The 18,342-nt window shown below is 37.7% G+C and overlaps 1 protein-coding gene and 1 pseudogene across 3 annotated transcripts in view; both read left to right on the top strand.

Annotated features, from left to right (window-relative positions):
- The window catches only part of TTBK2 (tau tubulin kinase 2), a 150,869-nt gene that overhangs the window by 33,018 nt on the left and 99,509 nt on the right, over window positions 1–18,342 (top strand). The window contains exons 2-3 of one of the 3 annotated variants that reach the window (XM_034994496.1): window positions 1,176–1,311; window positions 5,527–5,674. In XM_034994496.1, coding sequence (XP_034850387.1) covers window positions 1,243–1,311; window positions 5,527–5,674 — 217 coding nt within the window. In that variant the 5' untranslated portion in view covers window positions 1,176–1,242. Of the gene's footprint in view, window positions 1–480; window positions 1,312–5,526; window positions 5,675–18,342 lie in introns of those variants that run through there. The other 2 variants (XM_034994495.1, XM_034994497.1) reach the window with 2 other exon arrangements.
- LOC118003442 lies at window positions 10,047–12,593 on the top strand (annotated as a pseudogene).

The raw sequence follows: 18,342 nt of genomic DNA, 5'->3' as shown, positions 1-18,342 counted from the left end.
TTTGTGCCAATGTCTGTTGTTGGTCATTGCCAATGTCTTTTTGTCTTTCCCTTCTAAGTTATTTGGACTTACTGCACAGATGCCAATGAAATGTTTTTCCCCTTAAAATCCAGTAGTTTTATGAGACTGTGTGTTGATGTTAATCTTCTGAGTTGTTTTCCCAGGTATGTGATATACCATTTCAATATGCAGATTTAGCCTTTTTTTAGATTTCCAGAAATTTTTTGAATTATAGTGGCTAGTATTTATTTCATAGCATGGGTTTTCTTTTTGGGGGCCTCCTAGAATATCTATTTGTATTTACTTTGCCTTTTATTTATCACTTTTACTTTTAAATTTCTGTTTAATTTTTTTTCTCTTTTTTTCTCCCTTATTTGTATGGTGTCTTCTCTCATGTCTCTTCTAGTTGAGTCTTCATTTCTGATCCTTTTCTGAGTTAGCTCAGATTTCTTTTTATGTCTTCCTGTTGTCTAGCTTTCTCATGTAAGGGCTTTTCTAATTACAATTTATGTTGTTTTAAAGCTTTTTAAAAAAAGTTTCTTTTAGTTTGTTCTATAACGTAAAGTTAAAGTTTTCATCTCCTTTAGGCCAGATTTTTCTGCTGTATTTTCATTTTCTATAGGTATGCTATTCATATGACTATCCTCTTTTTCTTAAAGTATTGGAATTGATCAACTGCCCTTTTCTGTGGCTCATGTTTATTTTTGTGCGCTTGAATGCATTATGTACAATATGTAACGTTAAAATTTTATTAGCTCTGGATGATGTTAAGCTCTAAGTTACAACCTATTAAACTATAAGGTGTTGTAAGTAAGTTAGGCACCATGTCTTTTTCTTTAGCAAGATGTTGTAGTTAGGACAGTGGTCTGTCTTGGTCAGTTGCCATTGATACCATGATTGCTCTATAGTCTAGCAATCTCAGTGATTGAAATTATATCTTTGTTGTAACGTAATGTCTTTGTAATATCTAGCTATTTCAGGGGCATCTGTAATGGAAAGATAAGTACTTTTATATGCACTAAACAGATTTTGAACCTGAGTTTTGTGGGGTTTTTACCCGTCTTCCAACAAAGCAACCTAATTAATGTATAGAACTAGTAGTGCTACTTGGCCCTGGGAATGTTTGTGTTACTTAATGAGCCCTGATATGCTGCTGCTGTTTTGTTTTGTTTTAGGTTAAATGGAAACCATCGTTGGGAGCTGGTTGCTTGTGTAGCCGTTTTATCACATCAGTGAATTGCAATGAGTGGAGGAGGAGAGCAACCGGATATTCTCAGTGTTGGAATCCTGGTCAAAGAAAGATGGAAAGTGGTGGGTACACACCTTAGAGAGAGAGGGAGAAAATGTCAGGGGATAATTTTTGGTATAGAAAATAATACATATATTGCATATATGCCTAAAGCATATTTTCAGTTATTTTCCTGTGATTTAGTCCTGTTTACACCATAATTCTTGCTTTATATTGTAGTAAATGTTGCTAACCTCTGATAGCTAATATTGAGTAAAGTAGAAAAAAATGTACTTAGGGAAAGACAAACCAACAAAAAAAATAGCGTACAATGAACTTCTCTTTTTAAAAATTTTTGAACTTTTTATTAAGGAAAATTGTAAGCATACATAAAAATAGCGAGACTGATTTAATGAAGCTTTATGTACTCATGCCCCAGCTTAAAGTTATCATTTTATAGTCAATCTTGTTTTCTCTTTAACCTCCCTCTGAGAATATTTTGAAGCAAATCTTTTACCTTAGCATTTCTTCTGTATGTATTTCAGTTATGTATCTCTAAAGGATAAAAATTCTTTTAAAAATGTAATCATAATAATATCACACCTAAAAAAGTAATAATTTTTTAATATCGTTAAGTATCCTTTCAACTTCCACATTTCCCCTATTGTAAATTATTTTTAATGGTTTGAATCATATCCAAGTAAAGCCTGGGTATTGCAGTTGGTTGACATCACTTAAGTTTCTTTTAATTTCTAGATTTCTTTTCATCTTTCTTTTTTTCCTTGCTGTTTTTTTAATTGAAGAAAATAGGTCATTTGCCTGTAAAATTTCCCATAGTTTGGATTTTTCTGATTTCTTCCATATGGCATTAACATGTTTCTCTGTCTCATATGTTTTATGTAAGTTGATATTTATTGAGGCTCAATTAGATCTGAGTTCAGGTTTGTTTATTGAGGTGGCATTTTTTTTCCATAAAGGGTATTGTGAACTGTCAGTACGAGGCCAACATGTCTTATCACCCATTAAGACATTGTGTGTCCTTTTGCCCATTGTCATTTTAGCACTATTGATCATTTTCTAGGTTTATTAATTGCAGATTGTGACATTCTGTCATTCCTTCATTATTTAGTTGAAGTACATCTACAAAGAGAAATTTCCTATCATCAGCTATTTGATTACCCTGAGATACATTTCGATTAGGGAAATAGAATAAATATTTAATTCTGTTTCTTAATTTATCAGTTTTCAGAATAACGAATTGGCTCCCTAGCATTTTCTGAAAGTGACCAGTGAGATTTTTAAAAATATACAATTAAGAATTCATGGATTTAAACATATTTCATGTGTTTCAGTCAGTTGTAGTTATTACCCTTATTGATTCCCAGATTGTCTCATTTCACTAGGGGACACCCTTCACGTTGTCTCTTGAGTCTTTTCAACATGATCCTAATAATAGTCTTTTAAAGTCTTCCTTGCCCGAGACCTGGAATCTGCCATCTTTCCTTCTCTTAAAGGAACAAATTTTGTTTTAGATATATTTAAATATATATTTTATTGCTACCCATTCTTTTATTAAAGTTTTGTTCCATTAGCAGGTTTAGCAAAGTTATTTTAGTGGTGTCCTTACTCTATCACAGATTGGAAAAAGAAGATTCTTCCTTTAGAAATATAAATGTTGTGTCTGGGTTACAGTGTTTTACCAATTAGGCAAATCAGTAGGCTTTGAAAATTTACTTGAGTAAATATAAGAACCATGTTGCCATCATGGATTAATACAGAGAAATTCCAACAATTAGTAGTCTTTTATGTAAGTCAGGAATGAGAGTTTCTTCGGTGAGCGCTTTGTATTAAGTGCTGTGATAAAGTTTGGCCATTTCCAGTAGACATATCAAAAGGTGACAAATGAAACTAGGCCTGGCATAGTTGCTCTGTCCAGATAATTAGAGCTAATGTATGTATGTAACATGTCCCCCAAATTTGGGAGGCATAGTGGCATTTTAGTAAGAAATCACAGGCTCATTATTACGGATGGTGTTTTGGTTACTACCATTATGAACAAACTACCTCCAAAAACTCAACAACTCAACAAACTACCCTTTATAGGCTTAAAAGAATTTTTAATTTGCTTACAATTTTGTGGATTAGGAATTTGAGAAGAGTTTGCTTGGGTGGTTGGTCTCTTAACCATGTAGCACTTGCAGGATTGTGTGGGTTAGAGGATCTACTCCCAAATGGCTTGTTTGGTGACTCGGAGGCCCTTCGTTCCCTTACTCAACCCGCTTCATCCCTGGTAGCTTCTTTTCTAGGCCCTCTCCACAGGTCTGTGGCTTCTCAGGATGGTCAGACTTTTTACATGGTAGCTGGCTTTTGAGAGACTGGAAACAGTAGCTGCAAGGCTATTAAGGGCTATTCTCAGGGCTGGTGCAGAATTACTTTGCTGTGTTCTGTTGGTCAAAGCAGTCACAAGATTTACCCAGATTTAAGGGGGTGGGGAATGGACTCTGCTTCTTGATGGGTGAGCGTCAAGGTCAAACTGAAGAAGAGCAAAAGGGATGGTTGATATTGTTGTGATCATCTTTGGAAAAGAAAGTCTGCCATTTACCTCTATACTTTCCCTAATCTGCATACCCTTATCATACTAAACTGTCTCTAGCTCTTTGCCTTGTAAGAATTGATGATGTCTTAGTGCTTTGCCAAGCTCAATAAAAAATATTGATGTTCCACTATTGTTGAAATGACTTAAGAATAGACCAAGGAGCAAAATCATTACTTTGGTGTAGATTTTTTGTTCTGTCATTTGGTAAGGTTTTTTTGTGAGGTAAAACATGAAGTTACCTCGCACCACAGTCCGTAATTAGAGAGATGTCTCTTTTGTACTGTTTATGAGTTTTTAAAGTTACACTAGGCTTTGTTTAATGGATAAATGTTAAGAATCCTAAGTATCGCTCAGGGCCCAACAAAAAACTGTTTAACTGAAATGAAGTTCTGGAACTTTATTTTAATCCTGAGTTCATACTGGAGCTCCTCGGGGTATCTCTTCCCATCACCCAACTGGAATAAAGGATTATGGCTCTTTATACAAAGCATTAAATAGCTATTTAGCAATAATTATGTAGTTACCACTTAGCCACTTGCTACAGGGGAAACAAAAAAATAGAAAGGAGTGGCTCTCTCTGAAGAAGCTTAGTTTCACTGTATGGGGCTAGGACATTGACAGTGGAAAGTTAAAAAACAGTACAGTGTATTAATATAAGTAATATCTGAGGTGTTTAGCCTAGTGAAATGATTAATTAAATGCTTAAGCAAATAATTCCTATAGAAATTCAGAAGATAGATAAATCAGCCTGGAGGCAGTAATCAGTACAGACCCAGTGTTGAAAGAAGTAGAACTTCAGGTGAGTCCTCTGGGGTGGTTAGGATTTAGGACCTTGTGCCTCTAGTGATGACTTGTGCATTATATCACATCCTAGTTGTTTGATAATGTGGAAAAGAGAAGACTTTCAGGAAATGGAAGAAGGCTGATTCCATGCTGTATCTAACTTGAAGTATATTATCCACCTTGGTGCTTGTAGCCCTGTAGGTTCAGTTGTCACTGACACTTGAGAATTTGCTTATATTACTCAAAGATCCTGGTATTCTTCGGTTAAGCTAACACATTTTATCAGGAAGGATAGTAAGTGTTGGTTTAAAGTGTTTTATTTGATTAGAGTTCAGTATTTGAGCATATGGTTAGAAAGCAAACTCTGGGATAGCTTAGAACAGGAGGTTTCTGTCTCTTCTTTGGAGCCGGCTGGGTGTCTCAGGGGGAGGATGAGTGGTGCTGCGAGGGCTGGGCTCTGGTTGCCCCACTCCCATCTCCCCACATACACATCCCAGCTGGGTTCCAGATAAGATTTCACTTGGCAAAAAGACTTCATGGTTTAAAAAGTCTTCAAATGATTGCCTTAGAATTAAAATAACATGTGGTTGTTGAGGGACGTTTGTGGGAAGTGAAACTTTCAGATACTGCACTTTTTTGTGACCTTTTTGATGCTGGCTGTAGATTAAATTTTAAAATTGTCTGTGGCTAAAATAATTTCATTACCTTTTGTGGCAAAACTGGGAAAAGGTTTTGATGCTGTTTCTAGGCATTTGTTTTCTTCTTGGCATATGTGTAATTAATTTAACAATATTGAGATCTTTTATCCTCAAATAGGGATAGTAAAATTATATATATATTTTTAATATAAGAGATGAATTGATTTCCGATTAGAATGTTCTAGTAATTGTATGTGTGTATGTTCTTATTTCCTGTGCAGTTGAGGAAGATTGGGGGTGGGGGCTTTGGAGAAATTTACGATGCCTTGGACATGCTTACCAGGGAAAATGTTGCACTGAAGGTAGAATCAGCTCAACAACCAAAACAAGTTCTGAAAATGGAGGTGGCTGTATTGAAGAAACTACAAGGTAAGCTGCTTTGTATGATATGCCAGACAGCTTATAATTTATTGTTATCTTTCTGAACCTCATTACATCCTTTCACTATTGACTGAATAATCAGGTGTCAGCTCAGTATAAACAATGCTTAGCATTTTTCTCTTTGAAATTTTATCACTAGCTTGTAGTAGTAGAAATATTAATTGCTTAGGCTAATTGGACTGTGGGAATTCCTTTTCATGGTGAGTAAGGATGAGAGAGTGAATTAGCTGAAACATTCTACTTTAGAATGTTATGGTAAAAATTTGCCTTCTTTTATTAAACCACTAAACATGAATACCTCTGAGTTGTTTCTACCCATGTTGTTGGAGGTAAATATGCTTTATTCACATTAAGAAAGCTGCCTTCAAATCACACTGCAGGGTTGATTAAAAATAATAGTATTTGTTATGTGATTTCATTAACTTCAAATTCATAGAGTAACTTTTTCTGGCCCTGTTGTCATTTTTGAGATCTGTTTTACTACTTGGGTTCCTATTTTTTACTACAAGGATAAATAACTTTTTTTCTCACTTTAACCCAGTGATGTAAAACCCTGAATATATTGCTAGTTTGTATTCATCTTTGTATTTTCAGTTTAATGATATAATCTGATATTACTCGTATTTAAATATTTTATCTGAATCAAAATTAGATGATTGGCACATTAAATGATCTTGTTAAGTTCTTGAAGGTTTGATATTGTTATGGGACATTCATTAGTATCTAAAGAAATTTAATACTAACATAGAGCAAAAGAAGTCGCTGGATTTAGTAGAAATAACTGTAGCTGGTAGAAATAGCAAGCACAAAATGCTGTGTAGCCTAGGACCTTCAAATTCATGGCTGTGTAGTCTCTAGGGTAAATGTGCTCTCGTTGTGAATTACTGATGTTTGAAATTCTAGTGAACTAGTTTGTGTTAAGTTGATGAAATGTGTATTATGTATCCTGGCATTGTCTGTTCTTTTAATCATTGTCCTTTGCCTAAGCTTTCTCATTATCCAGGTTTCTCTACCAATTGGCTCATCATTTGATTAGAGCCTGATGCTAATAAAATTATAGATCTGTTTAATAGTTATTTTTAGCCCAAACTTAGGTTTCCCAAAACATGGGAAATGAGGAAGGCAGTGGATAGATCAACACCTATTGTCACTACTAGGAAAAGTGTAACTCGAAAAGGAAGAATAGGGGAAAAGATGGCGCTCCCTTTTTTTTTCACCTTTTCTCCTTACTCCGTATTTCTTTGGAGCTGTTCTCAGCTCAGTGACATAGAGGCCACAAATAGGTGCAGCTGGAGCTACCAATTCCTGGTTTGCACAGATCCTAGGAGATCTGTTTGACTCTCAGACGAGCCCGTAAGGGATATGTCAGCATCAGTGTGGCCTGGAGCATGCCACTTCACCTTTCTCCTGCTTGGCCCTGAGGAAATGCTTCCAGGTGAGGCAGGATACAGCTCCATAGCCCTTTCTGTAGGTTCTCTGGCCTATTTTGGCTTTGATTTACCCAGGATTCTATGGGATAAAGCTTGAAGATAACTCCAGTGGATGAATTGGAGACCTTAGGATGCTAAGTCTCTCCTTCTATTTTATCCTTCATACTATTAACTAAAATGTTTCTCCTACCTACTTATAACTACATCCTACTCCTCACAAGTCTTCACTTTTCAAAAACAAACAGGTTTTTATCTTCTGGTCTGTATTTCTTCTTCTTCTTTTTTTTTTTTAAAGTTTTTATTTTAATTCCATGGCGTGTATTTCAGTGAGGCAGCCCTTGACTCTTTTCTTGGCTTCCTAACTTATGCCTTCTGCATATTGAATGCCTCACAACTTATTTTGGTTGAGGATGCTTTAGAATCTGGGTCTTTTTGAGAACATTTTATGGGACTGACTTAGGCTTGCCTCCTTTTGGCATAATGACTTCTTACTGGCCCCAATAAAAAGGCTAAGTGTGTAAGAGAAGATATATAACCAGAGACTAACTCTTTAAAGGATTGGTTTTATTTATTTATTTATTTATTTATTTATTTATTTATTTATTTATTTATTTATAAAAGATTTTATTTATTTATTTGACAGAGAGAGACACAGCAAGAGAGGGAACACAAGCAGGGGGAGTGGGAGAGGGAGAAGCAGGCGTCCTGCCAAGCAGGGAGCCTGATGCGGGGCTCGATCCCAGGACCCTGAGATCATAACTTGAGCCGAAGGCAGGCGCTTAACAACTGAGCCACCCAGGCGCCCCGATTGGTTGGTTTTAAACTGATGTTCAGGGCGCCTAGGTGGTGCAATCAGTTAAACATCACACTCTTGGTTTCCACTCAGGTTGTGTCCTCAGGGTCATCTCTCTCCCTCTCCTTCTGCCCCTCCCCCTGTGCATGCAAGCTTGCATGTGCATGCTCACTCTCTCTCAAATAAACCTTTAAATTGATGCTCAGTTTTTGATAGGTGATATAAGGATTTGCTTCTTTACAAGATAAAAAGATATTTTATGATGAATTTAGCCAGAACCCTAAGTTTTGTTCTTTGTCTTTTTTTTTTTTTAAAGATTTTATTTATTTATTTGAGAGAGAGAATGAGAGAGAGAGAGAGAGCATGAGAGGGGGAGGGTCAGAGGGAGAAGCAGACCCCCTGCTGAGCAGGCAGCCCGATGCGGGACTCGATCCAGGGACTCCAGGATCATGACCTGAGCCGAAGGCAGTCGCTTAACCAACTGAGCCACCCAGGCGCCCAAGTTTTGTTCTTTGTAATAAATCAGTTTCCCTTTTCAAAATTCTCACAGTGTTTTTTCCTGGATTCCCTCAGTTCTCAGTTTTCTCTCAGTCATTCCTGTACTTGCTAACCTTAGACTGCCTCAGCTCATGTATAACTCTGATTACTAGTATGATCCTGTCTCATTGGCTTTGAAGTGTGATGCCTTATTAGCATTTTACCCCATGTTTTCTTCTAAATGACCTCCCCTATGCTGCTACCTCAGATTACTCTCTTATCACAACTTTCTGAACCACTCTGGATGTACCTACAATTCTCTATTGAATCAAGTTAGACTCCTGAATTATATTTGGTTTTTACAAATGTGTTTGAATGTGTTAGTCACTACTAAAGGAAACAAACAGTAAGAGACTCTTAAATATAGAGAACAAACTGAGGATTGCTGGAGGGGTGGTGGGTGGGGGGATGGGATAATTGGGTGACGGACACTAAGGAGGGCACTTGATGTAATGAACACTGGGTGTTATATGCAACTGATGAATCACTAAATTCTATCCCAAAACTAATACTATACTATATGTGAACTGACTTGAGTTTACATAAAATCTTAAGAGAAAAAAAGACAACTAAACCATCTGTCTGTAGGCCTGTTAGGTAGTATTTCTCCTACACTTAGTTATTATTTTCTAAAGTATCCCTAGTACATAGAATCACAAAACATAATAAACTTTTCTTTTTATTAACATACATCTCTATGTATCCATTTATTTGTGTTTCCTCCTTGTCTCCATTTGGACTATACTGTCTTCACACCTTTGTCTTTCAGTTCATTTGCTTTGAAACTTGGAGCAAAGGGGATAATTGCCTCCCTAGGCTGTTAGATTCTTTTTTTCTTTCTTCTCTCGATAAGTGTTTTATGGTGATATCCTGGCTATCTTCACTTCTCCATTTTAATGAACTCTTGAGCTGTATCTCACCACACTGCTCATTTTTGTCTTTTTAATAAATACAGTTTTATTTTCAGTGCTGGTGTAAGAGGAAAAAAACTTCTGTCTTATGATTTCAAACTGAACACTAGTAATTCTGCAGTACCTGAGGAGCCTACCATCAATGCTGTTTAAAAAGATTCTTTTTATTTTTTCTAAAAGATTTTATTTATTTATTTGACGGAGAGAGACACAGCGAGAGAGGGAACACAAGCAGGGGGAGTGGGAGAGGGAGAAGCAGGCTTCCCGCCAAGCAGGGAGCCCAATGCGGGGCTCAGTCCCAGCACCCTGGGATCATGACCTGAGCCGAAGGCAGATAGTTAACGACTGAGCCACCCAGGCGCCCCTGTATAAGAAGATTCTTAACAAAATTTGATACATAGCTAGAATGCTGCAGCAAGACAGGCAAATCTTAAATTTGCTATTTTCCCTAATTTTTATTATGAAAAGTTTAAATATACACAAAAATGGAAATAATGATACAAAGAACATTCTTTGTACCCAGTACTCAACTTCAGTAAGTTATCAGCACTTGGCCAGTCTTGTTGCAGCTATATCCTGCTCATTCAACACTTTTTCCCACCTTGCTGGAGTATTTAAAAAGAAATGCTAAGGGGCTTCTTTGTCCTGGTGCTGTGTCGTCACGAAGCCCATGTCGTCCCTTAGCTGAGATGCCTGAGGAAACCCAGACCTAAGACCAGCCGATGGAGGAGAAGGAGGTTGAGACATTAACCTTTCAGGTGGAACTCACTCAGTTGATGTCCCTGATCATCAATACTTTCTACTCTAATAAAGAGATCTTTCTGAGGGAGCTTATTTCAGATTCATCAGATGCTTTGGACAAAATCAGATATGAAAGTTTGACAGATCCCAGTAAGCTAGATTCTGGGAAAGAGCTGCACATTAATCTCATTCCAAACCAAGATCGAACCCTCACTATGGTGGATACTGGGATTGGCATGACCAAGGCCAGTTTGATCAGTAACCTTGGTATTATCGCCAGGTCTGGAACTAAAGTGTTCATGGAAGCCTTGCAGGCTGGTGCTTATTTCTATGATTGGCCAGTTTGGTGCCTGTTTGATTGCTGAGAAACTGACCATGATCACCAAACATAATGATGATGAGCAGTATGCCTAGGAGTCATCTGCAGAAGGATCGTTCACAGTTAGGACTGATACAGGTGAACCTGTGGGTCATGGAACAGAGGTTATCCTGTACCTGAAAGAAGACCAAACTGAGTACTTGAAGGAAAGAAGAATAAAGATGATTGTGAAAAAACACTCCCAATTTATTGGCTATACCATTACTCTTTTTGTGGAGAAGGAACGTGATAAAGAAGTCAATGATGATGAAGCTGAAGAAAAGGAAGAGAAAGAGGAAGAAAAAGAAAAGGAAGAAAAGGAGTCTGATGACAAACCTGAAATGCATGTTGGTTCTGATGAGGTGAAGGAAGAAAGGAAAGACGGTGACGAGAAAAAGAAAAAGATCAAGGAGAAGTACACTGGTCAAGAAGAACTGAACAAGAGAAAGCCTATTTGGATCAGAAATCCTGATGATATTACTAATAAAGAATTGGATAATTTTATAAGAGCTTGACCAATGAGTGGGAAGATCACTTAGAAGTGAAACATTTTTCATTTGAAGGACAGTTGGAATTCAGAGCCCTTCTTTTTGTCCCAAGACATACTCCCTTTGACCTATTTGAAAACAAAGAAAAAGAACAACATTAAGTTGTATGTTCTGAGTTTTCATCATGGATAACTGCAAGGAGCTAATCCCTAATATCTGAATTCATCATTAGGGATGGGGTGGACTCTGAGGATCTTCCTTTAAATATTTCCCATGAGATGTTGCAGCAAAGCAAAATTTTTAAAAGTTATCAGAAAGAATTTGGTCAAAAGATGCTTAGAACTCTTCACTGAACTGACAGAAGACAGAACTACAAAAAGTTTTATGAGCATTTCTTTTTTTTTTTTAAGTAGGCTCCACACCCAGCCTGGAGCCCGGTGTGGGGCTTGAACTCATGACCCTGAGATCAAAAGCCTGAACTGAGATCAAGAGTCGGACGTTTAACTGACTGAGTCACCCAGGTGCCCCTATGAGCATTTCTCTAAAATATTAAGCTTGGGGGCGCTCCTGGGTGGCTCATTCATTTGAGCCTCTGACTCTTGATTTTGGCTCAGGTCATCATCTCAGGTTTGTGGGATCAAAACTCATGTCAGGCTCTGTGCTCACCGGGGAGTCTGCTTGGGATTATCTCTCCTTCTGCCCCATCCCCTCCTCACCACCAAAATAAATAAATAAAATTTAAAAAACATATTAAACTTGGAATACATGAAGACTTTCAGAATTGGAAGAAGCTTTCAGAGCTGTTAAGATACCACACATCTATTTCTGGTCATTAGATGGTTTCTCTCAAGGGCTATTGCACCAGAATGAAGGAATACCAGAAGCATATCTATTACATCACAGGTGAGACCAAGGACCAATAGCAAATTTGGCCTTTGTGGAATGTCTTTGAAAGCATGGCCTAGAAGTGATCTATATGATCGAGCCTATTGACAAGTACTGTGTCCAACAGCTGAAGGAATTTGAGGGGAAGACTGTAGTGTCTGTTATCAAAGAGGGCTTGGAACTTGCAGAAAATGAAGAAGAGAAAAAGAAACAGGAAGAGAAAAAAAGTTTGAAAATCTGTGCAAAATCATGAAGGATATCTTGGAGAAAAAAGTAGAAAAGGTGGTCGTGTCAAACTGGTGACATCCTCATGCTGCACTGTCACAAGCGCATGTGGCTGGATGGCAAATAAGGAAAGAATCATGAAGGCTCAAGCCATAGAGACAACTCAACCATGGGCTACATGGCAGCAAAGAAGCACCTGGAGATAAACTCTGACCACTCTGTGACTGAGACTTTACAGCAGAAGGCAAAATGACAAGAATGACAAGTCTGAAAGATGTGGTCATCCTGCTCTATGAGACTGTGCTTCTGTCTTCCAGCTTCAGTCTGGAAGATCCCCAGACACATGATAACAGGATGTACACCATGATCAAACTTGGTCATGGAATCGATGAAGATGACCCCACCGCTGATGATAGCTATGCTGCTGTGACAGGAAGAGATGCCACCTCTCAAAGGAGATGATGACATGTCATGCACAGAAGTAGACTAACTTCTGCCCCAAGGAGTACTTGTACATGTATACAATACTGTGTCTTTATTCCCTCTGATAATATATTTTCAAGGATGTTTTTCTTTATTTTTGTTGACATTTTAAAAATCTGTATGACATGACAATAACTACTTAAGGGGAAGATAAGGTTTCATTCTCTTTCTGATACTGTGATATTTAGGAACTAAAGCCCAGCTAGTTTTTCTTCTCTATAGTTTCATGTGGGCTTACTTTAACAGGACAAGGTAAAATTTGTTGTAAGATGTACGTAACCTAATGTTAACTGTGTGGTCTAAAGTGTTTAGCTATTGGGGAGAGGGGTGGGGGGATGGGTAAGCCTGGTGATGGGTATTGAGGAGGGCACGTATTGCATGGAGCACTGGGTGTTATACACAAACAATGAATCATGGAACATTACATCAAAAACTAATGATGAAATGTATGATGACTAACATAACATAATAAAATAAAATTAAAAAAAAAAAGTGTTTAGGGACGCCTGGGTAGCTCAGTCGGTTAAGCGTCTGCCTTCAGCTCAGGTCATGATCCCAGGAGATCGAGTCCCATATCGGGCTCCGTGCTCAGCGAGGAGCCTGCTTCTCCCTCTGCCTGCCGCTCCCCGTTGTGCGCATGCTTGCACTCTCTCTCTCTCTCTCGCTGACAAATAAATAAATAAAATCTTTAAAAAAAAAAAAGTGTTTAGCTGTCAAGCGGATTCTTTAGTAAGACCAAATTTTTTGTCCCTGAAGTGTTCTGAGCTACACCTTGATGTTTAAAAGAAAAATATTGGTTAAAACAACTTTTATTTTCTAGGATCTACTTTTTAAATCTTATATCTCCTGTAGTTATGAAGTGCATGCATCAGGCCTCTAGAAACTAGTATGTTAAACTGAACCAACTTGATGGGAGTAACTATCTATAATAGGGTCTGTTTTCCAAAGAGCATTGTCTTTTTTTTTTTTTTTTAAGATTTTATTTTTTTGACAGAGAGATACAGTGAGAGAGGGAACACAAGCAGGGTGAGTGGGAGAGGGAGAAGCAGGCTTCCCACGGAGCAGGGAGCCCAATGTGGGGCTTGATCCCAGGACCCCGGGATCACGACCTGAGCCGAAGGCAGACGCTTAACGACTGAGCCACCCAGGCGCCCCAAAGAGCAATGTTTAGAGTAGCGAAGTTATAAGCCTACTTAGGTGTGTTGTGAAGCTGTTCAGAAAGTAAGCAAGTTTTGTGAGTGGAAATGTAGTGCTCAAGTCACAGTGTGCTTTAAAAGATTGTAACAGATACAAATGAACTTAAAAAAGAAATGCTAGACATTATATCATGTATAAATACTTCAGTATGTATCTCTACTTAATAGATAAGGGCTCCTTTTTTTAAATGAAAATATTCTTTATTACAGAGAGTCATGAATTACCAGCCAATTAGGGAATCTTGAGGTGGGGGTATTTGGAGATACATCAAAATTTGACAAGATATTACTTTGCCTGTGAGAGCTTTGTTGATGATCAGGGATTTTGCGAAACCATTAACTTGCATCTGTGGGAGCCTAGAAAGTCTTATACACTTATCCTTCAAAAAAGAAAAAAAAAAGGAATGCTGTGAGAATATATTAGAGGTAGTTTATGTTAAACGTTAGGAAAACTTGGGACATCTGTATAATTGAAAATGAAATAATAAGGCTCTGGAAACTCCTCAGGTGACCAGTTTTAAGAATGGATTAGAGAACTCATTGGAGAGGAAGCCCATGCTCAGAGTTTTACTTTTTTTAACTAATAGACTTTACTTTTGTAGCACTGTTCTGGGTTTACAGAAAAATTGAACAGAAAATACAGAGTTCCCATATTCCCCCTCCCCACCTACAGTTTCCCCTGTTACTAACATATTGTGTTAGTGGAATATGTTTGTTATAATTGGTGAAGTCAATATTGATACATTATTATTAACTAAAGTCTATAATTTACATTAAGATACTCCTTTTTTTTAATAACATAAGCACAATAGTTTTAAAGACCTAACAAAATTATTTCTCAATGCCATCTAAAATCTAGCCATTGTTTAATTTCTCCCATTGTCTTGGAAATACCCTATTGTTCTGTCTTTGAGGCATGTTGAGACCTTGTCAGCACTGATGGTGGGGTAGGGAAGCAACTGGTGAGTGAGGAGGACTCGGGGGGCATGCTTTGGCTATTGACTGTAGCATTGACCAGTGAGAAGTAGCAGAAGTACAATATATAGAGAAACATAACTTGGTTGATACAAAAAAGTGACACCTGAGGAGTCAGGACTACCTCCACCAACTACTGCCCATGTGAACCTACTCAGCCCAAATTCCCAAGGGTAATACGGGAACATTAATACACAAATTATAGGGGGTTGTGAGAATGAAGTGATAAATGTCAAGTGTTTAGCACAATGCCCTCAATAAATGTTAGATTGATTGAAAACAATATCCCGTTGTTGACTTGTTCAAATCAAGATTCACATACACTGTAGGCCCATTGCATTTGGTTGACTTCTCTCTTCAGTCTCTTAATCTGAGAGTTCCACACTTCCTCCCTCATTCTCTCTGCCTCCCCCTTTTTTTGGCCTTGCCATTTATTTGTTGAAGAAATGAAGTTCTTAGTTTGATAGAAGAGTCCAGATTCTGGATTTGGCTAATTGCATACTTGGGTGTCTTTTAACATGTTTCTCTAGCCTCTGTGTTTCCTGTGAACTGGTAGTAGATGTAGAGCCTTGATGAGATTCATATTGTTGTTATTGCTGTTGTTTTTAGGAAGAGTACATGGTCTAGATCTGTTGTTTCCACAGGGTTGGCGGTATTGTGATTTTTCTGATTCTTTTATTCCTTCCAAATTTCTGAACTGGAATTATTCTACCAAGTAGAACTTTATTTCATCAGCTGTTTGTTTCCCCTGAAGTGTAGTTACTATAAGAAGGGCAGTATAAAGGCTTGATTTTTCTTCCCTCTTATTTACTGATTCTCAGAAGAATGAGTTTTGTGCCATATATGACCAGTGAATTTGTTTTTGTTTTTGTTTTCAGTATCACTATGAAGTCATGGGTTTTATGTATTTTATTTCAACTCATTGTAGTCACTGTTATTTTGATGCTCAAATTTTCATGTATTTGGCTAGTGGAAGTCTTTTTAAGTTGGTTGCTGTGTCCTTCTAACTCCAATGTTCTTTGATATCATATTTCCTTTTTGGCACAGTCCATATTTCAGACTTTCCTTGAATTTTCTCTGTGTCGTTGTTGGAATCAGGAACTCTCTTTCTCCAAGAAGCCCTGTTTCCTTTCATTGAGAAATAATTGAAACCCTGTGCCACAGTATGGGCACAGGGCACTAACTGTTATTGGGCCAACACATTTCTCTCAATAGGTTTTAATAACTACTAGATTTTGTCTGGTTTCTTCTTCTTCTTCTTTTTTTTTTTTTTAAAAGATTTTATGTATTTAGCAGGACAGCACAAGCAGGGGGAGCAGCAGAGGGAGAGGGAGAAGCAGGCTCCTGGCTGAGCAGGGACCCTGACGCAGGGCTCGATCCCAGGACCCTGGGATCATGACCTGAGCTGAAGACAGATGGCTCAACCAACTGAGCCACCCAGGCACCCCTGTCTGGTTTATTCTTATGTGCACTTTTCAATTGTTTGAATTGTGTATTTTTTAAATATATTTTTTTAAGATTTTATTTGTTTATTTGACAGAGAGAGAGACAGCGAGAGAGGGAACACAAGCAGGGGGGAGTGGGAGAGGGAGAAGCAGGCTCCCCACCGAGCAGGGAGCCTGATGCGGGGCTTGATCCCCAGGGTCCTGGGATCATGACCTGAGCAGAAGGCAGATGCTTAATGACTGAGCCACAGGCGCCCCTGAATTGTTTATTTTTAATATATTTTGAGTCTAGTTTTTTTTTTTTTTTAAAGATTTTATTTATTTATTTGAGAGAGAGAGAGCACATGAAAGGGGGGAGGGTCAGAGGGAGAAGCAGACTCCCTGCTAAACAGGGAGCCTGATGCGGGACTCAATCCCGGGACTCCAGGATCATGACCTGAGCCAAAGGCAGTCATTTAACCAACTGAGCCACCCAGGCGCCCTATTTTTAAAAATACACTTGTGTTCTCTTTTAAATTGCAAGCCACTTAAAGAATTATGTACATTTAAACTTTATATTATGCTTAGTGGCAAAATGATAGCACAAAGTAGTAAGGAATATAATGAGGGATAAGGGGTTATCCCTAACCTCTTAGTCCCAGAGTTCAACTACTGTGCTTTCCCATAAAAACAGTTATTAGAGATCTCCTAACACCCTTTGATGGAACAGATGAACCTTGATGAGGGCAAGCACTTTGGAGTAACTTTCATAGACAGTCTTCCATACTGAATAGACCAGTAGTCTCATCCAAAATGACATATGTCATTCTTATGATTGGGGAGAGGTAGTAGTTGTACTTTGCAGCAGTAGCTAGAGACTTCAAGCAGGAAGGCAGAAGAGTTGCAGTTGCTCTTTTTTTAAAGATTTTATTTATTTATTTGAGAGAGAGAGAGAGAGTACAAGCAGGGGGAGCAGGAGAGAGAGAAGCAGGCTCCCCACTGAGCAGAGAGCCCGACGTGGGGCTCGATCCCAGGACCCTGGGATCATGACCTGAACTGAAGGCAGACGCTTAACCAGCTGAGCCACCCAGGCGCCCATGCATTTGCTCTTCTGTACTAATGACACTTTTTTCCAACTCTCAGTTTGTGCTCTGAAGTTTTCCTTTAGTCTTTTATAAACCTGTCGTCTGTCCTTTGGTTTATTTCAGCTTGTACATTTTTTTCTCTAAAGTAATTTTTTGCTTGCCCTGGGTTAAAGTTCACCTGTTCCATCAAAGGTGTGTTAGGAGATCTCTGAGAACTTTATCTGTTCAGTGTGTTTATTTTAACATTCTCTACTTGAAAGATTTAACGTTAACTGCTAGTTTGGGATTTGTCTATTCATTACTTTGTTTGGATTTAAGAAAATGATGTATAGGAAATAGAATAGGTCTAGGTTATCTTAAGGAGCAGAGATCCATTTCCTTGAAAGAGATTATAATATATATATATATATATATATATGTGTGTGTGTCTTTGTATACACATATATTTCTATGTGCTTTATAAGCACAATGAAAGTCTGGAATCATACAGAGCTCAGGAAGCTATTGAGAATGGTTATGTTTGGGTATTGGCATTAGGGGGCATTAGGGGAAGAAAAGGATCTTTTAATGTTTCCCTTTATGCCCTTCGGTGCTTAAGAAATTGAAAAGAATCACACAAACATTTCTTTTATAATAAAAACGTATAATGGTAATAATGAATATCCTCAAAATCCATTCTTACTCTTTATTTTCTATTTAAATTTCTGAGTACTTGAAAACACATGGTAAATTAGTGAAATGTAGTATAGAGTAATATAATAAAAAAGGCTGTTTTGTGTTGTGAACTTACTTTATAAATGGTTAGTAATATTTGTAGGGAAATCTGTAGCAGTGTTTGAGTGCTGACTCTATGCCAGAAAATGGGTTACTGAATGCTAGGCTCATTCATACTTATCTTGTTTTAATGTATCTAATTCATGTGTAAGACCTCCCTCTATTTTTTTACAACCCTTTTTAAAGGTGTAAATATTCACGCTAAAAGATTTAAAAATCAGACAGGAGAATAAAGTGAAAAGTAAGTTTGCTTTCTCTTAGCCCCCACTCTCCTCCAAAACTAACCACTTACTGGTTTCTTGTGTTTTTTTCTGGAAACATTCAATACATATCATGTCATCTATATATTTT

The sequence above is a fragment of the Mirounga leonina genome, unplaced genomic scaffold, assembly GCF_011800145.1.
Source record: "Mirounga leonina isolate KUSES-001 unplaced genomic scaffold, KU_Mleo_1.0 Mir_91, whole genome shotgun sequence".
NCBI lineage: Eukaryota > Metazoa > Chordata > Mammalia > Carnivora > Phocidae > Mirounga > Mirounga leonina.
Note: the sequence above shows the minus strand (reverse complement) of the source record. Positions and strands in the feature narration are given on the sequence as shown.